At 49.8% G+C, this 24,826-nt stretch overlaps 1 protein-coding gene across 6 annotated transcripts in view; it reads right to left on the reverse strand.

The window, feature by feature from the left end:
* LOC119372693 (serine/threonine-protein kinase WNK4) overlaps positions 1–24,826 on the reverse strand; it is a 352,802-nt gene that overhangs the window by 296,570 nt on the left and 31,406 nt on the right. For all 6 annotated transcript variants that reach the window (XM_049419747.1, XM_049419751.1, XM_037643142.2 and 3 more), the window contains exon 3: positions 3,517–3,907. In XM_049419747.1, the coding sequence (XP_049275704.1) occupies positions 3,517–3,907 (391 nt within the window). The remainder of the gene's footprint in view (positions 1–3,516; positions 3,908–24,826) is intronic.

Below are 24,826 nucleotides of genomic sequence, written 5' to 3' on the forward strand. Positions count from 1 at the left end.
GCATGCTTTCGTGGTTAGGTGCATGAGCCATTTGTCACACCACATGTTAGACTATCAAGGTCTCCCTCAATTTTGTGGCAGTGTTCCCTACCTGATGAATATGGTAGGAGAGATCATTAATATAAAAAAGAAAAAGCAGGTGCACAAGCAAAGGTCCCTAGTCATTGACACCAACGTATTGGGTGAGGAAAAACTTTGTAAATGTTAAGTATGCCAAGTTTAAAGGAACGAATTAACGTAACAATGCGCCAAAGGTTTTGGCCAAGTCAAGGAGCATCAAAGCCATGATCAAGTGGTTGAAAACAGCATCAGTAAAAGAGAGGAGCTATGTTTCTTAAAGGGACACTAAAGAGAAACAATGAATTGGTTTAGATTGATAAAGTGTGCTCAGAGAACTCTTGTGTAGTTTATTTCATCACCATAGGTTTATTATTAGAGGAGAAAACCAAGTTCAAAGTTGCATTTTTAAATTTCGCGCCAAACTTTGTAATTCGTGACGTAAAAGATTTCAAAGACCATTTAACGTATTTTGGCGCCACTGGCTCGACGAAATTTCCACAAACTCGTTATGTCAAGTGTCTGGCCCCCTCAGAGGCCAATGTACTTCTATTAAACCGATTAGGAACTACGTAGGCCCAAGCAAGCGCCGTCAAAAATATGTGACGTCACGGCAATAGGTGCGTGAATTCCAAGGTGGCGTCGCCACCTGTATTTTCTTTTTGCGCGTTTTCTCGCTTATTAAGCGTCTTCTCGCAGCAAGCGTGGTGTTTTTGGTATCATGGAAGACTACTTTACTAATGCGAGAAAAATCGTTTTGCTCTTCAGTGTCCCTTTAAGAAAACGCTCCTCTGAATCTATGCTGGCAGTCATTAATTCCATGAAAGAGCGGCCTCTTAGCCCAGAGTAATTGCAATGGCACTCAAAATACTATTTATACGAGTTCCTTTAGGCAGGTCATTGCTCAAAAAAATAATTGTGTATCAGCTGGACAAAGTCTTTGTGGTTGCGTGAATGGTTTCTCAAGCTGCACCAATTTTGCATATTTACTTGCATGATACTTACACCCAGGTATTGAGAGCACCCCTTAATTTTGTAGCAAAAACTTGATTTTCTTTCCACCCGTTATAATAATTGCACCTCAAACTTACCGTCACGACAACAGCAGTGATGATACAGCTTGTTAAGCATTGTGCAGAGTGACGATCATGCCCTGTGCTGGGTCCCGGTTTTTGTAACACCATTGAAAGTTACACACTTGTCAATAAAAGCTATTGAGCATGCGCTTGTGCACGGAGGCAGCACAGTTGCCGTACAATATCTCACATCGTTCCTTTAATGGCTACATTCTCTCGAAGCAGGGCACCGGTGGCCAGCGGAAACAGTGCTCGAGTAGTGGCGCACAAGCATGCACTCAGTAAATGAAAATGCTGCTTCAATGGAGCCTCTAAGATGATTTGTTTCATACTTGGATTCTGGACCCCTGTTCATCTCTCAGTAAATGGAACACCTGTCAGGTCAAACGGAACATATTTTCTTGGTCTGCCGTATTTTATATTTCCCACGCTTCATGGGCTTTTCTGTCTCCTCAGAAATCCAAGCGAATTTCAGCACGAAATAAATGCTTGACTCTGAAGTTACTTGAGGTGGCCTACCACTTTGTAGTAAGGCACAGACAGAGGTGGGTGAGTTGAAAACGATGCATACTTGGAAAAATCAGCGTGAGCACGACGGAGACACAAGAGGAGATGGACACAGTGCGAGTGCTGTAAATTGCCATGGGGGAGACGCCCGAACATCAAGCCCTGATGTCTGTCACTAATGCACACTTACACAAGTTGTGTAATGCGCGGCGTCGATTCCGGAGCCTTCAAGTTTTTTTTCTCTTTATTCTGGCTAGTAGTGCTAGCTACTGCTGTTTTTTTTTTCTTTTGCATGTTACGGGTGAACATATGTTCATGTTGCTTCATTCTAGCTTTGTATCTCCTTTTAAAATGATTGCAATGAAGCACATGGTTTACAAGCAATATTTATGACCACTCTTGGCATTTGGTTACAAACTGTGAATATTGCAAATGTGTGCTTTTAATTAATTGCAACTGTTGCTTCTTCCACTTCTCTGTAACGTTATGGACCTTTTAGAGAGGACGGGAGCCCCTGGGAGCCTACAAAGAACACCAGGATCTGCAGCCAGCATTTCCTGATTGGCGAAAGATCAAATGATCCAATAAACCTAAAACCTAACTGACGTAATTATTGCTGGAGTCTTATACAGGCTATTTTTTTTTTCAAGTTTATAGTGCTGGTTTGGAAGTTTTACCACACTTACATTTCACGTGGCCGCACCTGTACAAACCATTTGCCGGCGCAGCAGCGTTCCCTCAAAATCTACTATAAAACACACGGCATGTAAACTAAGCTAGTGTGTCCATAGAAAACAATGGTTCACGCGCCAACAAATGAAGCCATTAACAGTCAGGGCATTATAAAGAAAGTGGCATATTTACAATGAGCGCCACTTTGTAGGGAAGCTTGTTGATGCTTCTCTGTGCATGGCCTCCGAGATTGCACGCCGGATCTCGGAGGCCATGGTCTCTGGCAAACACTTGGCGCCTATGGTGACAACGTCGTCCCATAAAGCTGAGAAATCGGATGCATGTCCACTATTATAAGGTGCGGTTCCTTCGCGCACACTGCGACTGCAGAAGTAATTATATGTGCCGCGCACAAGCGGCAAATCACGTGCACGCACATCACCCATGCTTGCAGTGAAAGCAGACGGCTCCTACACGAAGCCCATACGCGGCTTTCAGTGGTGCTCCTATAGGCACTGCACGCCACCTATATTCAGAGTAACGAAGGGTTTCTCTATGAACAGTAATGTGGTTTCAAATGCTCTTGGTTTTTTTATCTTTTGGTTTAAGTTAGCTGGAACACCCTGTATAGCCCCTTCAGGCGCGAAATATGAGGCACTGTCTGCAAATGCGTCAAATTCACAAAGCCTAATTCCAAGGCACTCGGTATTACATTTCAAGAAAGAAAATGATGGAATGTGTTGTTTTGTGAGAAATTCAGTAATTAATGCTAATTATCATGTAATTAAATATCTAATTATTCTGCACTAAATCAGCGTCAATTCTTGCCTAAAAAGAATCAAATATTAGGCCACAAATGCATGGCCAGTTTGCTTTTTGGTTGCATTCGTTTCAAGCAAAGAAAAATACGTAACACTCTTGACATTGGTCCTGGCACATCAAAGGATTGTCGAGCACGGTAATGTCTCCAGCAAGGCGATCCTCTGCAGCAATATGCAGCACAATCAAGTTACATGACCGCTAGTAGTCCACTCAGGAAGCTTGTACCATTTGAAGCCATTTGAAGAAACACACGGTGCGTGACGCGCCTCCGTAGCTGAAGGGGATAAAATCTCCGCATGATGATTTGGCCTTATGCCCTTTCACTAGAGACCATCATGTTCTTATTTCAGGGTGCCTGCTAATAAAGTACATAAACACTTACCAATGACACTCTTGGCAAACGAGCGGTTCTTGAGGGTGGCCAGCCCCAGGTCTCCAATCTTGACTGAGCCAGTGGTGCCGGTGATGAAGATGTTGTCACACTTGAGGTCCCGGTGAATGATGGGTGGCGGCCGCGAGTGCAGGAAGTGCAGGCCCTTGAGAATTTGACGGCACCACGACTTGAGCACCTTCATGTTAATCTTCTTGAAGCGGCGTAGGTATGTCTTGAGCGTGCCCGACGTCATGAGCTCCGTGATGAGCACCAGGAACTTGCGCTTGGCTGTGTTCACCTCCCAGTAGTCGAAGAAGCGCACAATATTGGGGTGCTGGAGGCCCTTCAGCATCTCGGCCTCCTCACGAAAGCGCTGCCGCTCACTCTTGTTGAGACGTTCCTGCGCGCAACAGTTAAGACAATGACTGAACACTTATGTTGGGTTTCATGATCCAGGCAATTATGCAGACTGTTATACAGATGCCCAGATGTTTTATTAAGACACTGCATACTTTTTTTTTCTTGTTCTCGCATTTTGAAATCACAGCAGCAGTTCACATTGACAAAATTTGTTGCTGGGCTAGTTGGGTCAATCTTAAATATTGGACAGCACGGATTTAACACAGGACAGAGAAAGAACCCTGATGCACAGGACAGGTGCTACTTGTAACTCATCTTTATTATGAAAAGCTTCCCTACATACAGGGTGTCTTTTTATAAAGACCCTATAAGGCTCCTGTCGACATTAACTCTGTCGTGGCGAAAATGCTCAGCTAAAATGAAGTTAATGGGACTAATTAACAAAGACTCGTTGATTAAAGGGGTACTGACACAATATTTCACTGCCGAGATAGCCCGCAGGATCGATTCCGGTGAACATGCATATATCATCTGCAAAATACCAACAGCGAATATAGCATGGAAGTTATTTTAAATGAATTATGAAGTTTGCACGAGCGATCGACATCCTCACGCTACTGACACCCAGGGGACCCTTGGGGACCACCTGCTTTCCTCAGGTGACCACGCTGCAACCAGTTATGATGACGTCATAGCTGCCATTTTCTTTTTTGCCGCATTTGCTCCAGCAGCCTACTTCTCAGCGGCTGCTCGCGAACCGTGCGGAAGTGCGTCACAGTTCTGTGTGCTGACGTGATAGAGCGCTGCATCCGCTAGGTGGTGATAGTTGCACCCGGAGGCTTGTCGCTTTTGAAACCAAAACTGACACTGGTCGGTAATGAGGAGCTTGTAATTAATTATCTGTCGCGTGCTGCAGCATACAATGTGCCGTGTTATGACTAACAGGCCCCTAGCCAACACATTGCAGCAAAAGAAAAACGTGAGGCCCAAATTTTTGTGTCAGCACTCCTTTAACTTTTTAATTATTGAGTTGAGGGCAGTTGTTTATATTAGAAAGTTGAAGTGCTGGCCAATTAATGGCATATCCATTTTATTAGAAATCATAAAAGTTCCATGCAATTCGGGGTATTCATCATCATATTTTAAGGGTGATATCAAAACTGATGGCGCCCGGCGTGCAGGAAATGTGGCCACTCTGTTACATCAAACTGGAGCTACCCATGACAAAAAAGTGACGAAATTTGAATCAGGCTGCAACCAAAAAAAAAATATTGCAACCAATATGTTTGACTTGGCTTTCACTCAAGAATGGATGCCTATCTGCAAACTAAGTCCAGAATAGAATTCTTCTCCCACCGTCACTATGTCATTTAAACTGTTGACAACATTGCCCTGCTCCTCCTTTAGAGCATGCACTTTCGTCCTTCCAAAATGGAGCTTCCTTTTAGCTGTGTTGACGCTGCCGCCATTTTTTTTTTTACTGTTGCTTCTAACTCACTGATGTTGTGGTTTGTTAAGTCACCGACTAGTCAGGTTTGCGAGCTCAGCAAATTGTGCTTCAGGTCTTATGTTAGTCGCTCTAAACTGTTGTGGCTGCTTTATTAAGTCTTTTGCGGTTGTGGGGTGCTTGCAACCCTGTAAAGTCATTTTTGTCTCATAGCACCCGTGTTTCCTGCGGGCGTAGTTGCTGCCAAACGAGAGTTGGCGCAGCTTCGGCAAAAGCTGTGAGGAGTGACAACTTGCAGCCAAATGTCACTCCTAACAGCTGTTGCCGAAGCCCTGACTCAAAAAAGAAAAGTGAACGTGAACCGTTCAGGCCTGTTGTGGTGCCTTACCGTCACACATCAACTTAAGAGAGTTGCTAACAGGCACGATGTCCGTGTTTTCTGTTCCAAACAAGCTTGCTAAGCTGTGCACATGCAACGATAGCAATCATGGGTGCAAAATCAAGCACAGTGTCTGCTATACAACAGAGCACGCCTGTCTCGCACCCAGGCTGCTGGCAAGCCGAGCGGATAGTCTCGCACCCTGACGCCAGGCTGGCCGGGCTGCCAAGGCGCGCATGGGATGCGCTAAGTAAACAGGGCAAGCTGTAGTTCTGAGGCTTTAAAGTGCGAAAAAGTACCCGTTCACGTCACTTCTGCATATAAGAACTTGTCTGGGCACTACTGCATCGTCTTTGGATGCCAAAGCAAGCAGCGCAACAGGAGGATATTACTTAGCGCTGTCTGCGACGATCACGACCCTCCATGGGAATAGTGCCGGTGCGGTGCTTTCAGCTTCGCCGTGAGTGGATAATTGTATTTCAAGCATAAAAACTAGGAGCCGAGTGAAAATGTGCTAGTAAGTACACTAACTGTGTGTATTCTATAGTGTGATGCCCACCTATTCCATTTTACGAACCTAATTTGTGTGACTCGCAGCCGGTTTGAAGGCAGACACAAGCTTTCTCTGTGGGGGTGCACTTAATACATTCTTGAAAACTTTTCAGCACGAAATGGATGGAGCACAAAGAAGAGGACACAAGACGAGCGCTGTCTAACAATTGAAGTTTATTGAAAGAAAATTCAAACACCAGAAAACCAACAACGCATGCGCGGAAGTTACCTGTAGTCAAAGAACTCATTAAGCTTACGTAGTTCACAATCTGAAAGGCAAACGGATGGCTCAGATATGCAGTCATCTCCCGCATCTTTAATGAAGTATGCTTCCGCAAGTTCACGTGCCCTTTTATCTCTATGCTTGTGCAAGATGACAGTGTTGTCGAAGAACGGTTTACATCCACACGCCCTACAATGTGTCAAAAGGTGTGACATCGGCGTTCCCTTTAAGGTGCTATTGTGCTGGCGGAGTCTTTCATTTATGCATTTGCCCGACTGGCCTATATACAACTTGCCGCAGGAGAGGGGAATCCTATAGACCACTCCAACAGAGCATAAAATGGGGGGGTTGCGATGCTTCACCATGCAACCCACACCCGAAGTTCCTCTAGCCTTGTTTTCAATCACGGAACAAGTTTTACCAACTTTTAGGTTTGATGAAAAGAGAACATTGACATAAAAACTTTTTGCTATCTTCTTAAAACGATGAGACAGCCGGTGCACGTAAGGCATGATCGCGTATCCTCCTGGGCTTATCGTCTGGCTCACCGGTTACAACTTGGCGGGATCTGCACTTCTTGATTAATCTTTCTGAGGCTGACACTAGAACATGCGCAGGGAACCCAGCATTCTTTAGACGATCAACTTGCTGCAGAAAGCTATCCTGACATCTGTGTGTGCAGGACTTTTCCAAAGCAGAATGTAAGGAATTGATTGCTATGGCATTCTTAATAATCTTAGAATGACTGGATGTGTAAGAAAGCAGAGATTTCTTGGAACGCGGTGAGTAACACCAGCAAACATGGTCACTCAGCAAAAACAAACGGAGGTCCAAAAAAATGCCCCCACCTCCCCGAAGGGAATCGTGAGGAAATGCGAATGCATTTCTTGCGCCGAGAGTACACGGCGCAGTAATTTTAATGGCGTAAATTAATGACGAGACGAGGATTTGTACCGTAACCATTTATTTACACATTCATCAGCACCTGTTTGTGTTGTCATTGTACCTGACGGCCATAATCTCAGCCTTGTGGTCGCCGTTGGCGTTTCACAGCGGCGTCTCGAGCACACATTTCGAGAAGCGCCCAGCCAGCGGACGGGAGAGTGGGGCGCAGGGAGGAGAGAGAGCGAACGGCGAGAGAAGGAGCGGTGAAGCACTGCACCCAATGCCACCTAGAAGAGCGGTGCAGAGCCGGCGCGCGCCCGCGCAAACCGCGGTGAGGAGGCGGAGCGCGCGCAGTCACGTGGGGTGTGACGTCGCTGCGCCGTTGCTACAGACGCTCCTCTCCTTTCCTCGCGCCGTTGCTATGGGACGGCGGATTCAGGGTCGCTTATAAAGTGCATTCGCACTTAAAACTGCAAACAATTGTTACTTGGTAATTCACAGGTGAAATTCAGCCCAAACGCCTTTTCCTTAAATAACTTCATAATGTTAATATGGTGAAAAGGGGGACAACCATTCCGAAAAAGAATAAGGTAGGCATCGATGTAGCGAAACATTTTCACCACCAGATCACGCGCTTCACAGTCTACAAGCCTGGTCAACAGTACTCAGAAAAATATCACTCAAAACAGGTGCTACCCTAGAGCTGATACATACAACAGACTTTTGTATGAACTGCTTCCCTTCCCACATTACAAAGGTGGACTTTAGATAAAAGCTCAAAAGCTCCAGGAAAGCCTCAACAGACACTAGGCTACTATTGACAAAGGCCAGCTCTTCCTTATCCTCGGTGATGCAAGATGTCACAGATTTCATCAACTGGTCGTGTGGGAGAGAATAAAATAAAAGGGAACGCCGACGTCACACCTTTCGACACATTGTAGGGCGCGTGGATGTAAACCGTTCTTCGACAACACTGTCATCTTGCACAATCATAGAGATAAAAGGGCACGTGAACTTGCGGAAGCGTACTTCATTAAAGATGCGGGAGATGACTGCATCCGTCCGTTTGCCTTTTAGATTGTGAACTACGTAAGCTTAACGAGTTCTTTGACTACAGGTAACTTCCGCACATGCGTTGTTGGTTTTCTGGTGTTTGAATTTTCTTTCAATAAACTTCAGTTGTTAGACAGCGCTCGTCTTGTGTCCTCTTCTTTGTGCTCCGTCCAGTTCGCACAGAAAAGTTTTCAAGAATGCATCACTTCCAACTCGCCCACCTCTCTACTTTACTGCACTTAATACCTTTGAGCGTTTCCTTTGACGAAAATGTAGTGCAAGGTAGTGCTTTCAAGCACGAGCAATCAACATGTTTTGCCACTTTCAACATAGTATCAAGCTTTAGTGCTTTTGATGGCATCCACACCTTCAGATTAAAGCTTTCGCCTTCAAACGGTAGTAAATGGTACGGTATTCCTCAACAGCTGGCCAGAATTTTGTGCTTTCATTTCAGTGTTTGATGTCCACAAATTTATTTCAACACGAGGAATCCAGCTGCACATAATACATATATTGGCACGTCAGTACTCGTGCCAGTGTCCTTTACATAGCAGATGTAGCACTAGCTCAAGCAGCTAAATTTTTAGCATACTTACACAGCACACATTTAATAAGAGACAGCTGGATTTCACCCATTTCAATATCGGCTTAACTAAGAGTAGCACACTTTCGCTTTTAAAACATCATCATTACAGGATTAAAATCGCGTAGATAGCTTCCAAAAGGGATCGATGAACAATACTGCAAGTGATACTCTCTGATAGCATGCTTTTGTGAGCAAGACGCATTATTGTAAGATCGCTGTAAGATCGCATTATTGTAAGATTACTGTAAAATTTTGTTCCGCAAAACTACCCGCAAAGCGTACTCTAATTATTACAAAATACATGTTGAAATAATGAGCTTTCACAAAACTTTGTGCACAGCTTGTAATATGCGGCAACAAAACATCGTTTCACTCTTTCGCGAGTTGCACTGCAATTACGACTCACGCATACTACAGCGAGGAAGTTTTTTAACAAATGTAACAGCGTGCGTACCTGAAGAGGTTGCTTCCGCAGCCCGCTCAGCACGTACTGTATACATTGTGGACTTGCATGAGCCGATGTTCTTCATGTTCCAATAAAAACAGCAAAAATGTCCAGGCTAGAAAAAACGCGAAACACGCCCTCCGACGGGCTGGGTTTCGGGAGCTTCGTTTGCTCTGTCTAGCGTCTGCTGGCATGGCAGCTTGGACATGTTGTTTCATCGCATGTGCGATAGATGGCACGACACGCAATGCAAATATGGCACTACGTATGAAATTCGCTGTGTTCTGGTCTATATATCCCTTGCAGCACCCTGTGTGGTATATGACGTAGCTCTGTCTTGTGGCAAGACCTATATTGGGCAAACTGGGCGCTGCATGAATGAGCGACGTAGGGAACATGTGCAAAAAGAAAAATAAGAATGTTGACAAAGGAGCACACCTTGTTGCTCATCATAACTCCTGCTGCAGCTGTGCCCCACGATTTCGTGAGACGTTGATTCTCGGCAGAAGCAAGAATGAACATGAGCAGAGTCAGTCTCAGAGAGTGTGAGCGCCTCAGAATGTGTGAGCGGGCTGCTGCTCGCTATGTTTGCGAGCTCTTAGGTCGCAGCGAGGCGGATCCTGGTGCCGACACCACAGGGGGTCGTCGGGAGAGATGCATGGCTCGAAAGCTGTGGCGGGTTTCCCGGAATTATTGCTTGGAGAGTTTGTGTCGGGGAAGCTAACCGCCGCAGCGGGTTCTCGAAACGGTCAGGCGGGCGCCAAGGTCATGGCCATGTCGCCGCAGCGACAGAGGAGAAGCGATGTCCGAAGCGGGATATCGGGTTACGTCCGTCAGCGGTAATGGCCAACGCGGGTGGTTCTGAAGAAGGAGAGCGACGCGCGGATTCCTTTTCTCCTAGCTGAGAGCAAGGAGAGGGGGAACGTACACTCTTTGTTCATGGTTTTTCAACTGAGAGGGGAAACGTACAGTGTATACGATTGCTTTTCAACTGAGCGGGAATGCCGGTTGGAAGACTGGAACTAAGAGTTCGCTGGGTGCGGCCCGTGCGAACGGTTGCCGTGAATAAACGCTGCCTTCGACCAGACTCTGGCTCTTCCTTCGCTTTGTCAGCGTGCACTCGGATCATCGAGGGGCTGTCGATACCAAACCTCAAACTTAACTCGCGCAGTCGACAGGATCGACGGAGCCCACAGCGAGGAAGACGCCGGAGCCTTGGTGGAGGTGAGCTGTCACATCATCACCGCGACTCGGCCGACTTTGAAGGTGTTGTGCGCCGTTGAAAAGAGGCACGGAAAGTGGCTGGCTTCCGACACCCGTTGGAAGAGGTTGGAACACTCTGGGCGAGCCTGAAGAAGCCTACGGTGTGAGTTGCGGGCATGCAGTGCATTGAGGGAGCACGGAAAGGAGGCGTCTGCAAGCGGCAGGTGCCAAGCGTCAAAGGATCAGCACTTCGGTGAGGGAGGCCTCGCCGGGACGACAGCGGCAGCACGGAAGTGGCTTGGCGTCGGGAGCAATCCGGCGGCGTGCAGCACAGAAGCCAGCGGAACATTGCTGAGGTGCAGCAATAGTGTGGTGCGTTTTTTTTATCCGTTATTTTATTTCGTCGCCACATCGACCTTCCGCGCCATCGCAAGTGTGGACACTCGCGAAACCGAGGTTTCCGAGGACGTCGAGCTAAGCAGCGACAGGAGCAGCCGGCGGAAAGCATCACTTCGCATGGTGAGATTCGTTTCGAGCTCTCTAGCAATAGTTCTCGAGTGAATGCATTTGCATTCCGGCACTCTCTGGGAGCTTGGCAAAATGGACGACACGGATAACAGCTCGGATGCTGGCGTCGGCGTAAATGAATCAGGTCGTACCGACGAGTTAAAACTCAAGATTAAAGCCCTTAAGCTTGAACTCGAAATAGAGAAGTTGAAGTTCTCGCGCGCATCGCAAGATGCGGCGCCTTCATGGAGTGAGACTAGCGGGATAGGCAGGTACGCAAAAGAGTTAAGAGCTGTTCTCGCCCCCATGCCGGCAAACGACACCATGATTCTGGCATGGTTTAAAAACGCTGACACATCGTTGAGTAGCCTTAGAATTCCCGAGGAAATGCAGGGCGCTCTGATACTGCCTTTCCTGAGCGACGCAATGACGACGTCCGTGATCGGCCAGTCGGTGAGTGGTACACTCTCTTATGGAGAGCTCAAAGAGAAGGTACTCAAAGAGCTTAAGATGACCCCGGCCGAGTACCGCAGGCGGTTCCTAAACATCAAAAAGGAAGCAGGAGAGTCGTGGGGTCAGCTAGCAGCGAGATTAAAAATGATGTTCACTTATTTAAGCAGCAGAGAAGTTAATTCATTCGAGCAGTTGCAGGCTCTGCTTATCGCGGATAGGCTCAAGCAACTTATGCCGCCTAACATTAGATCATTCGTCACTCAGGGCGAAATTAAAGGCTGGCTGCAAGCAAAAGACTTAGCCGAGCTGGCAGCAAATTTTGAGGAGAGTACGTCACATAGAGTGACAAGCTACCACGATACCATGGCAAAAGAGCTGCTGCATACTCAACAGGGCAGGGTCAGACATTACGCAAATAACTTGCACCTTGACCGCATGCTGTGTTTCGCTTGCGGAGAGCCGGGGCATTTTCAGAGAGATTGTAAGACGCAGCGTGCCAGTGATGTTGGAAACAAAGAGATTTCTTGTGTAGCCATGAGGAATGATGACTCATGTGAGAGAGCATACCCTGTGAAGCGCTCACACAGGCTCATAGGAAATCTCGGGAACAAGCTAGTGCGGATTTTTGTTGGGGAAAGGCTACGCAGAGCTCGCATCGACTCTGGTGCGGACGTTACCGTAATAAGGGCTAGCGAAGTACCAGCTGAAATTCTTAGAGAAAGTTGTGGTCACGTGAAGCTCACGGGTGTGTTTGGTCAAGCGATTACCGCGGAAGTTATGTACGTTCCGCTCGGCTTACCATTTCCTGTAGGGAGTGAAAATCGGCGCGTACCGGTGCTCTGTGCGGTGACCCCAGAATTGGCTGCAAGCGCGGACCTGCTACTGACTCCAGATGACTATGAAAGTCTTTGTCTCGCCGTGAAGGAGTCGGGGCGTCACCTCACAGGCGGTGAGTGTGAAATAGTGAGGGGGTCGCCTAAGCAAGAGGTTGCTTTTGTGAGAGGAAATGTCGAGTGAGTAGCCCATACTAGCGCTGGTGACCCAGCACGCAATACCGTAGGTGAGGAACCGAGCAAGGGTGCTAAATGTGACGCGTGTTGCGAGGTGAACGCAGGCCTGAGGGATCAGAAAGGAGTCGATCAAAGCAGCGAGATCACTGAACGCAAGGAAGTTGAGCCGCAATCAGATGATAGAGATGGTCAGCACAGCTCGCATGGACACCGCCGGAGATCCGCTACAGGTCAGTGGTAAAGAAGAAAATGTGCGAATTAGACTGTCTACTGAAAGCCCTTTTGCGAAAGAGCAAACTGAATCGGTAGCAAACGCATGGTGTCAGGTGGAGAACGGGGCTCACGGTACGGTCACTGCAAGCCAAATGCTGTATAATAAGGAATCATTGGGCGCCAAACAACATCTGCAACATGTGATGCCTAAGTCTCTTGTGTTTTTCGGTTTAGCATTGCTTGCATTTTTGTTTTTTGCGCTGGTGAGTTCCTTTATGGAGCTTCGTCGCGCTGAAATGGGCGAATCAGCACACGACAGCGCATGTGGCGCTCACTTTTCAAAGAAAAGGACCAGGAAGTGCATTAAGAGCCCATTCTTTTGTTTGTCACCGGCTTCCGAGGTAACACATCAGTGTTGCAGATGCCATGGTTGCCAGGTGAACTCGCGTAGACTGACAACAGAATGGGTGCGCATAACGCACCCCACCCACTCGCGAATGCCGAGGGGGGTTGTTTATCTCAACTACATGGGAACAGGTCGATGTGAGCTAGTTGGGAGAGGACAGAGTCTCACTTGTTCCGACGGTTAATCAGTCGCGAGCTTATGTATTAGTGGATGCGTTGTTAAATGTAAGGCGTTGGTTTTCCCAAGTTATATTGATTTGATTTCAAGGACTCATGCACGTTTGTGTTAGATCGTTTTCTTTTCGGGTGTTTTTTTTTCCTTGCTGTTTCTGTCGTTATGTGTGTGTACGTTACCGTAGCTGAACTGACTAGGATAAGTTCGTGACAGTGTAGTTTTAGAAGAGTTACATGATAAGTGTACTTATGGAACATGTGCTATTGACGCGTTGTTGATGGTTGAAGCCGCATAGATGAGGGACTTTGAGCTACAGGTGCCACTTGCTCCCAATGAGAGTGCTTGCTGAGCCAGAGACAGTTCGAAACATGTCTCACATGTTGGGACAATTGCTTGATGTGTTTTGTTCAGTGCAATTTTCGGTCGCATGTTCTCGTGGGTCGCGATGCTGGGGCCTTACCGGCAATGCGGGAACAAGCAAGTGTGTGTAGTTAAGAGGCCACTATGCATTTGCTTTTTTTGTTTAGTTGTTTTTTTTATGTACTCGTGTTTTTCTATGTTTTTTGTGGTTGTTGAAGAGAAGGCGTTTTTCTTTTTGTCATGTTACATGGACAACGAGTGTCCAGTAACATTCTTGAGTGGGGAGGAGTCAGTCTGAGAGTGTGAGCGCCTCAGAAACACAGCAAGCAGGGCTGCTGCTCGCTATGTTTGCGAGCTCTTAGGTCGCAGCGAGGTGGATCCTGGCGCCGACACCACAGAGTGTCGCCGGGAGAGATGCTTGGCTCGAAAGCTGTGACAGGTTTTCCGGAATTATTGCTTGGAGAGTTTGTGTCGGGGAAGCTAACCGCCGCAGCGGATTCTCGAAACGGTCAGGCAGGCGCCTAGGTCCTGGCCACGTGGCTGCAGCGACAGAGGAGGAGAAGTGATGTCCGAAGCGGGATATCGGGTTACGTCCGTCGGCAGTAATGGCCAACGCGGGAGGTTCTGAGGAAGGAGAGCGTCGCGCGGATTCCTTTTCTCCTAGCTGAGAGCAAGGAGAGGGGGAACGTACACTGTTTGTTCATGCTTTTTCACCTGAGAGGGGAAACGTACAGTGTATATTATTGTTTTTCAACTGAGCGGGAATGCCGGTTGGAAGACGGGAACTAAGAGTTCACTGGGCGCGGCCCGTGCGAACGGTTGCCGTGAATAAAGGCTGCCTTTGACCAGACTCTGGCTCTTCCTTTGCGTTGTCAGCGTGCACTCGGATCATCGAGGGGCTGTCGATACCAAACCTCAAACTTAACTAGTGGCTTGCCTTGGAAGCGTACCAAATTAACAATAAGAGAGATGATTGCATCAGTGATACCTCTATATCTTTGTATTCCTCCGAATATGAATTCATGCGTGCGCATCTTCATTAGATACCTCTGTTCTTACGCATGCAATAAGTCTTGTTATGTGTGCACATGCAAGGATATGTAGTTGTGGCATTTATATGCGTTGTTGCAAGAATAAACCAGTTGTTGGTCAGCGCCAGCGCTTTTCTCACCGATTCTTTGTAGTCCGTCCTGGTTCCAGCTGAAATTTTCACCTCCACAGCTATGTACCAACTCGGTCCAACAGAAGTTTCATTGAAATATTCAAGAAACTCGCCAAAAATGACTGCCCAAAATCTTTTACTCAGAAAGCAATGCACTTCCAAAAACACAACGATGCAAGCTGAGAAATTCAGCAACAGGCCTCCCCCAATCAACACCACGACAGAAATACATCACTCTCCGCTATCCGAGGCGCCAGCGAAACCATCACCCATTTACAAACACAACAGCGCATTCTCTACCTGCTCCCAAAGACTGGCCCCCGAAAGAGAGATGCACAAAATTGCTTGTGCTGGCTGCGACACCAGCTGCATCAGCAGAAAGACAGGAAAGACGTCTCTAATTTTGCAAGAGATCGCAACGCCATAGCCGAACATTTTCAAGACGCAGACCGCCGTATCCTGAAACCTCACAGCTGAAACCAATTACCGGAAATGAATGCTGGCACATCTCAACGACGTGAACCACGCTAGGGGCAACGTCTGACCTCCTCTCTGTGCAAAGCAAGAGAAAAAAAAGACCATGTCTGCGTACAGCCTCACACAGCCTCCAAGTATCCCCCTTTCCCAGTCTCTCATCAAAGAAATCCAACTCACTGGTCAAGCCCTCGCACTCCTGTGTTCTTTTGCTGACGAGCACCCTTTCACACTCGCTTAACAAGAAAACAAGCTCTCTTCATATGTATCCCTCCTTCCAACTCTAAAGAAGGAACCGTATGGATTTCGAAACGTAGGGACAATGCTCACTCAAAGTTCTAAAGAAGACCTCGGCGGCGCTCTGAGGCATGTGCTTCTGTTTCAAGGTAAGTTTCGAGGCACGTGTTTTCTGTTTTCTTCGGGGCTTGCATGTTCTGCAAGCGAATGGTATCACCTGTCCCTTAATGGCTGCAGCGGGGTGGTCGTGCATTTTTTCTGAATTTTGTTGACAGCGGACAAACGAGGTGCGTTGGTGCAGCGAGAAGAAAGGTGACCTCACACGCAGCAGCTTGTTCGTACGGAGGCTGTACAACACGAGCACATGAGAATATTAGTTTAAGCAGACACTGTGGTTCCTGCATTTCTGAGCAAGCCTTGGAGCAACTGGTGTGTGCATCACCAGCCATGCTGCAGTACCGCACAAACGCAGGGACCCCCAAGCTGCGAAGATGGGAGGAGTAAGACACCCAGCAGAATGAGTAAATATTTTTAACAATGTGTGACAAGAAAAAAGGGCTGTGGGAAAGTGCAGAAGGTATTCTGGGATGCTCCGTTTCCATTATTTTTCAGTAGACATCTCTCGCCCTCTCTCTTTTTACCACTTCTTTCTTGTATGTACATTGGATGGAAACTACAAAGTTTAATGAGCACCTATGCATACGTTCAGATCACTTGCTAGAACTTGCTTCTGTGTCTGCTTTGTGAATCTACGTCGACAATGAGCTACCACACCAAGGCCATCTCACTGAAGCGCCTGTCAGACACGATCCTCTCCTACTTCCCAAAAAAGATTCCATGTTCCGATTCAAGAGACGCAGCAACAACACCAGAATGCCCGATTACAGCCAAAAAGGAAGTGGTGACTCAGTAGATATCGTCGTCAGATGTGTCCATCGATCAGTCCCTTATCACTTAGGATGCTTCAGTCACCAAACCTGTGAGCCTGAATGAGAAGGAAATCCACACTGGCTAGTCGGTAAGCGTGGCTATAATCATTGCTGGGCAGTATCGAACATACATGTATCTTCGATATTTCCGAGATACTCTTTGGGTATCTTGTATCTGTATCGCGATACGTCTCGTAAGACGTGTATCAGTATCTGTATTTCCGATACATTAAAGAATGTATCGTGTATCTCAAGATACAAGATACTGCAGTCGCAACACCGGGGTGCGAAACAATAAATGTTGGTTGAACTCTGCTTCTCAAGCTCATACTGCTCCCACTAAGCCACCAAACTAAAACTAAAGACAATGACATTATTTTATCTTTCCGCCAGAGTTTGCCAGCGAGGGCAGGTGATAAGCTCTGAGCGTCCCTATAGGCTCCTCAAGCATCGCTTAGTCGCGCTGCTGCTCGACAGGCAGCGCCATCTCTGGCATAAAAATACAAACTGGGTGCAAGCAACGCACGTTTTCCCTTCTCTCCAACGCGCTGCCACTCGCTTCCGTGCACATGCAGAGCTCTCGCGGTGCACTTGCGGTGCCTCACAATGTACCGCTTGCAGTGTAGCTTTAAAAGGATCTTCAAGCTTGACTGGCACTTCCGTAAAGCGAACTTGATAAAACTTGATACTTGAACTTGAACTTGATAAATCACATTTACAGTTTACGGGATCGACGACAACGACGGCCGACTCAAAGCGAAATGCATTTCCCAAGTCGCGATTACACCGTGTAGGACGTATACCTCGAGGTAAGTCTTATTCCGTCATGTTGAAGATGAATAATGGTCCACATGAACTCCGAAATGAAGCCGTACACGCTATCAATGTTCTGCGGTGTGGACTACGAATCATATGATTGTTGTTTTGATATGGCATGCTTACAGTAGCAGCCGTGTACTTTCGTGAACAAAGGTTTGCGGCGTGCGAAAAAAAAAATTGTACAACCATGGCCATGTTTCCTGAGAAGGTTAGAGTCAAGTCCTCCGTGCCGCTGGAGAATCACCCACCGATTAAGACGCGGGGCAGCTAGCTGAGCTTTAACCACTGTGAAGCAAGATGAACTGCTTGCCTCGTTTTTTCGGCTCTTGCGTCATGCTTGCACTCTCTTTTTATGAGGATATCGACTTGACAGGCGTATAAAACCTGCTACACGAACGCAACTAGAAAATCACACAAAGTCAGATGCTGGTTACTTCAAGGTTGCACTTGCAAAGCCAGTTATATTTAGCGGCTTAAATATTGCTACATGTAGGCTGCCGGAATCCATATTGTCGACGCACGTGTGTGCCCGACGAAGAGGACGAAGGTCGCTAGCTGCTCGAGCTCGGAGCCGGATTGCTCAGCGCTGCAACCGTTCTTGCAAATATATCTTGTGAATAGCGACTTGTAAAAGCGACTGTCACTCACGTAACATATTTGGTGGAGGTGGAACGTTCCCTGTCCTCATCACGCAGCTCCGCAGTGGCCGCGTCATCCAGCCTCTCGCCATGGCTTCCAATGACAACCCGTCCCCATCTCCATCTGCAGCACCTACGACGACAACCTTTGTTGCGGTCCCCACCCCCCGCGATATATATATCCCCCTAATAATGTGACAAAAAGAAAGCAAACCTGCAGAACGATGTCAAAGCTTGCTGAAAATGCACAGACGTCCGTTCCGGCATTATAAAGCAGCCTTCCTGACGCGTGAATTGCAGGCGCTGAACTTCTGACAAGGTGCCGAGTTCAGTTGAATTCAACCAACCGCGCAACGCTAACACTATAACACGAGTGTGAACGTTCAAAAACGATGGGTAGGTCTCACGAACACGGGGAAGGTACGCATTTGGGCTGGTTGGTTCATGATTAACTGCTTTTTGTTTCCTTGAGATTGTGGCGGAGTATATACATGCAGACTGTATAGGGGTTACTTTGTAACAAGCAGATCCGCGCGTGCGAAACTGCCCCGTCTTTGGATCACACAGCGCACTAGAGGAGTGTCGTTACTCGCTACTAGTGCTACGCAGCAGCCCTAACAGTCAGAGCTGTGACCCCCTATCCCGCGGTTCGCGTAAGTTGCGACCGCGGCGGGTTTCAGGCCAGTGGTAACAGAGACGAGTTCTTTGCCTGACACAGTTTATTGTGTCAAAAGCGCCACCAACGCAACAAAATACAAGGTAAGAACGAAGCGGCGGAGTAAGTTCCGCACGACAACGTCAAAACAACAACAAAATGGGAAGCACACGAGATTGAGAGCGATAAGGTTCGACTCACCTCTCGTGGCTTCGCAGTCCGGCTCTGAGGCAGTGTTACCTCACAATAGACCGGGCGTTGCGCAGGGGGTGATGGCGTCTGGGTGGCTCCCGACTCGATCAAGCTGTGGTCGTCACCGCTGCTCGAGTCGAAAGACAAGGCGGTCCCCAAGAAAGCCACGCGCGTCCCTTGGGGTCTGGAGAGGAGTCTCTCCAGAAAAGGGCAAGGAGGGAAAACGGGGCATCTCGACTTCGGCCAGGGAGCAGGGCGCGAAGGGCTGCGGGAGCGGCACGTGCCCTCTCCCACGCAACCCCCCTCGCCACTGCGCGTACAAACGTAGCGCGAAGCCGAGGTGCCGCCGCGTTGAAGACAATGGGTTGCGTGTGCAACCCCACATCCCCCCCTCCTTAATTGAACCCTTTAGCCAAAAAAAAAAAAGAAGACCGCCATCACCTGGGGCTTAAGAGGAGGGGCCAAATTAAATTAACACGTCAAAGTCAAAGTCCACGAGCGCGCAGTCGGCCTCGTCCACGACCGGCGTCGCTGGTCCGTCGGTCGAGGCCGTGTCAGGTGTGGCGTTGGCCATTGTTGACCGCTGCTCGATGGTAGGCGGCTGTGACGGTGGATCCGCCGGGGCTGGCGTCGTCGCTCCCGAAGCCAGCGACGCCACCCACCTGGCGAATTGCGGCTCCGTTTGAAGGCGGCGGATGATGTCGTCCGTCGCAGTGGCTGCGCTTCCCGCTCTGCCGTCCTTTTGTGCCGCCGCCCACCCCTTATGTAAGAGCGAACGCCCGTGGACCTCATGCAACAGCAGTCCGCCGCACTCACAAAAGGTGGACCCAGGTGTCGGCGGGCAGCAGGCTCCCCTTGCTTGTCGGTCGATGTCAGCGATCGTCCGCCCCTGGAATGGCGCGAACAGCCAGTTCTCGGGCTTCGAGCGTTGCGCCCGCTCCTGTTTCTTCCACGGTGCCGCCGAGAAGTAGGAGGTGGGCGGCTCCGTGCCGGCCTGAAACGTCCAGGTGGCGACCGAGCGCGTTTTGTGATTCGCGCCCGGTGCTGGTGATGGACCCTGGACGATAGGCTCGGATGATCCGGGGGCGTCCGGACGGCTTGGCGCTGCCTCCGCACCTCCCTGGTTGCTGGTGTTGGGCGATTTGTGGGCAGCGGGAATCGGACAGGCATGGCGCGGCCGCTTGTAGCGTGCGCCTGGGCTCCGGCGCGGGCCAGGACAGCGCCTCTTCGTGATGTCGGCTTGTACCGCACCCTGCGCGGACATGGTGTTATGAGCTGTTGTATGTTGCCGTGCCGACACGCGAAGCGATTAAGAACGAAGTGGATGCGTCGTGCTCTGTCCAGCGGCCTCCTCCGCTCGCCTCTCGTGGTGTGCTGCTCCTCCCGTTCTTTCTTTCTCTCTCTTTCGCTCCTTTTCTTCTAAGGCGTTTGGAGTCGAAAGTCCCCCGACACTTGCGGCTGGCCGGCTGCAACCCCCGTTCTGCGCAGCGGGATACCACGCTCGTACCGCGGGTGCACTCCGTAGTTCGGTCACCGTGGTCGCAACTCTTCGCCGGGCTGTGCAGTGGTTCCGCGAATTCTTCACCGAGGCCATTCGGGACCGGAAGCAGTTTTGCTGTTTTTCTTTCGCCTTGACTCTGGCTGCTGCTGTAGGCTTTGGTAGAACACTGTAGCTTTGGTGTCGCCGCTCCCTGCTCTGGAATGCGTGCGTTGAAAGTACCGGCCTTTGGGGCATCTGCCGGCGAAAACGGTGGTTTTGGCTTGGCTGCTGTTGAAATGCTGCCGATGGGTGATCTGCGACTCGAACAACAAGTTAGCCCCTCTCTCTTACTCTCCGAAAAAGCAAGCGCGTGCTCGCTCTCGAAGGTTGCATGCTAGATATCAGAGGAGCGTTCCATCCGATATCGCGCACAATAAAGCCCCTGCGAACCGGACAGAGTTAGTTCTGCCGAGATCGCAAGTTGTAACGTCGCACTGAGCCCGTATGTCGAGCCGTGCCTTCGGATGCCACTGCCTGCGGGCGCGGGGAAGCGTTTCCCTCGGGCCACTCGCTCCCTCTGTCATAGTAGGGTTTGAGATCACAGACATGCACCGGTCTGCCGATCGGTCTTAGCGTTAAGTCCGTCAGCTTGTACACGAGAGAAGAGACAGTCTCTCCTACCCGGTACGGTCCTATCCACTTCGGTGCCAGAGAAGCTGAGAATTTCTTACTGGCATCGCTTAGGACATGATTGCGCTTCAACACCAGGTCGCCCACTTTGTACTGAACGTCCCGATGAGAGCGGTCATACTGCGCTTTCTGCTCCCCACGAGCAGTGCTCAGGTTCCGTCGTGCTTTGCCCAAAGCCTCCGTCACCTTCGCGCGCAGCCCAGCTGCATAATCAGCGCGTGCCGACGAAGCAGCCAGTTCCGTGCTGCGTTCCTGTAGAGTATGTTCTACGGGATTCAGCAGCTCTCTCCCAAAATTGAGAGTGGCGGGGGTAAAGCCAGTTGAGCGGTTCACAGTCGTCCTCAGAGCAAATCCGATTTCAGGGACGCAATTGTCCCAATCCCTGTGCGTCCCCGCAAAAGCAACAAGCATGTGCTTGATGTTGCGGTTTACACGTTCGGTTGGATTTGCCTGGGCGTGGTACGTGGTTGTTCTCTTGTGCTTAATGCCCAGGGCTGCACAAGAGTCCCCAAAAATTTTGGCGGTGAAATAGGACGCATTGTCCGTAATCAACTGCTTTGGATAGCCGAATCTCGTGAACACTTCGATGAGCTTTTCCATGATAATGCGTGCCGTCAGCCTTCGTAGGGGGAACAGTTCCACCCACTTAGTGAAGTGATCTGTGACGACGAGAAGGAATTGGTTTCCTCTCGGTGTTCTTGGGTAAGGTCCCATGACGTCACAAGCCACTATTTGCCATGGTGTTTGGCTTTGGATCGGCTGCATGAGCCCGGGTGGGCATCCACCACGCGGCTTCACGCATTGGCACACATTGCATGAGCGGGCGTAGCGCGTTACATCCCGTTTCATGCCTGGCCAGGTAGCAAAGCAGCACAACTTAAGTCTTAGGGCCACTTGCATGCCCAGCGATGCACGTATCGTGAAAGTAGCGTAACAGTGCTCCTCTCAACGTGCGTGGGATCACCACTTTGAAGGACTCATGTGTATCCTTCTCCGCAGGAATGTATCTCAGCAAAGCGCCGTCAGAGTCTAGCAGGTAGGAATCCAACGCGCTCACAGCACTACCAGCTGTTTCAGAGCGCCGCGCATTAACAGCAATACCAGCTGCGTCAACATGCGCCGCGGCCACGCCGCCGGGCTCCCGGAGCCCCTCAAGCACCTTTTTGCAAAATGGATCCTCCCGCTGAGTCTCTAATAGCTCCTTCCTGCTGAACACGTTCCCCATTGAACTGACGCAGTCCAAGTGGTTAACGCTCTCCTCAATTGAAGGTGGGTTGTCCGCCCTTCCGTGAGGACTCTCGCCGTCGAGCAGTGTAGCAGTTACTCTGCTCTTAGGCTGAGTTTCAAAGCTGTCAGGATGGGTATTAATGTTACCCCTCGTGACAACATCGAGCGTCGCAACAGTTACGTCGCTCTCGGGCACGACTTCGGGCAAGGTGAGTTGAGTAGTAATGTTACTCTCCTCACAGTCAACGGGCGCGCGCGAAAGTGCGTCCGCCACAACGTTGCTCTTTCCTTTCCTGTAGCGAACGGTAAAGTCGTATCGCTGCAGGAAAAGTGCCCATCGTGCAAGTCTGCCGCTCGGCTCCCCTAGGCGTCTAAGCCAAGTTAGTGCCGTGTGATCAGTCTCGATAACAAATTGAACTCCATCAATATAGTAATCGAACTTTTTCAGGGCAAAAATGATTGCCAAACATTCCTTTTCCGTCACTGAATAGTTTTTCTCTGCGGGAGTCAAGGAGCGGCTAGCAAAAGCTACCAGCCGCAAGCCACCTTCGTGCTGTTGGAGCAAAACCGCTCCTAGGCCGAGGTCGCTGGCGTCCGTTTGGATCACAAAATCTTTGCTGAGATCCGCTAGCCTTAATTCAGTGGTTTCCGCGAGCGCTTTAATGAGGTTGCACAGTGCCTCCTCTTGCTCGGGACCCCATCTCCACCGCTCACCTTTCCTCAACAGAAGTGTCAAGGGGGCTTGCAGTGCAGCGCAGTCTGGGATAAACTGACGATAAAAGTTCACCAGCCCCAGAAAGCGTCTCAGTCCACCTATGTCTGTCGGTGATGGATAGTTCAATAATGCCTGAACCTTGTCATCACACGGCAGAAGGCGACTGTTATCCAACGTGAAACCCAGTAGCGTTACTCGGGTCTCGGCAATCTGAGTCTTGGCCGGGTTTAGCGTTATTCCCGCCGACCTCAGACGCTCCAGCACGTCCCTGAGATGGCGTAAGTGCTCATCAAAGGTTCGTGAGTATACCACGACATCGTCCAGGTAAGCAAGAGCGTAGTGCCACCTTGCATCACCTAAGACGCGGTCCATCAGGCGCTGGTAAGTCGCAGGCGCACCGACAAGACCGAATGGCATACGGGTAAACTGGAAAAGGCCCCTGTGACAAGTGAAGGCAGTCTTCTCTCGGTCACGGGGATCTACCTCCACTTGAAAGTATCCTCTGCTAGCATCGAGCGTAGTGAAGTACTTCGCTCCGCCAACATTGGACACGATCGAGGGAATGCTAGGAAGCGGATATGCATCCTTGCGTGTTACCTCGTTCAGGCGACGGTAGTCAACACAAAGGCGGGTCGTCCCATCCTTTTTAGGTACCAGTACCACGGGAAAACCCCATGGGCTCTCTGACCTTTCGACAACGCCTGTATCGAGCAGTTCATCCAGAGCGCTGTCTAATGCTTTCCTCTTAGCCAAACTCACCGGCCGAGGATTGCATTTCCAAGGAGAAGCATCGCCTGTCTCAATTTTGTGCCTAACTAGCGCAGTGCAGCCAGGCTGTTCTGTGAATATGGCGTCATATTCATTCAGAAGCGATGAGAGGCGAGCTTTCTCTTCCACCGTCAAACTGCTTGAGCTATTGAGCAGCGGGTGGTCCCTTTCACTCCGCTCTGCAGTGCACAGTGCCTCCGCAGAGGGGGATGGGGGACGCGCGCGAGGGGAGCCGTTCCCTCCGGCGCGTTCTTTCTCCGCGGGTCGGTTTGTCGACCCGGCAGAAACATGTACGAGTGACTTTTTCGGGCAATTGTTGGGACGGTCTGCGCGCGAAGCATCATCGAACGTAATTGTCTCTGACGCTTTTTGAAAGGAAACGAAAGGTTTCAGGGTGCCACATGCTCGCTCCCTATATCCTCCGTTGCAGACATCAATAACAATGCCCGTCTTGGCGAGGAAGTCTCTACCAAGAATGATAGGAACCGACAGGCCGGGGAGGTAAGCTAGGCGTTGCCGCCTGACCCGTTTCTCCCACCGCACCACTAGCCGAGCGGCAGCGCTTGCTTGCGCCGAGCCGCTGGCGAGCCGGAAAGTCACATTACTCGATCTAAGCCGGATAGCGTTCCGACAGAGATGATCGTACACTTCGTCGCCAAAGAGTGAAGCGCTTGCTTCCGTGTCTAACAGCGCAAAAAACCTGCGCCGGGCGACTGTTAGCTCAATAAGTGGCACTGGCGTGTCGTTGGGTGGTCCAGTACGACAAGCCAGCGGGGCTAGGAGTTCATGTGTCTCAATCAGCACCGCTTTGTTTGCCGCCGGCCATGCAGTGTTGCTCACCGGCGGCCCCGCTCGTTTCCCGAAAGCGCGTGCTCTCGGCTTGCGGGTTGCCAACAATCTCGGGCGAAATGCCCCGGCTGGTTGCAACGATAGCAGAGGGTGGTCGGCCGCGCTCGGGCTTGGCGTGCTGTGCCTCGCGCCGTTTGGCCACCGTTCCTCTCTATCGGATGCTCCCTTCCGGGTGCGCTCCGCTCTAGCGTCCTCGGATCGGTATGTCGACTCCGATTCTGCGTACCT

The sequence above is a fragment of the Rhipicephalus sanguineus genome, chromosome 10 (genome assembly GCF_013339695.2).
Source record: "Rhipicephalus sanguineus isolate Rsan-2018 chromosome 10, BIME_Rsan_1.4, whole genome shotgun sequence".
NCBI classification, from domain to species: Eukaryota; Metazoa; Arthropoda; class Arachnida; order Ixodida; family Ixodidae; genus Rhipicephalus; species Rhipicephalus sanguineus.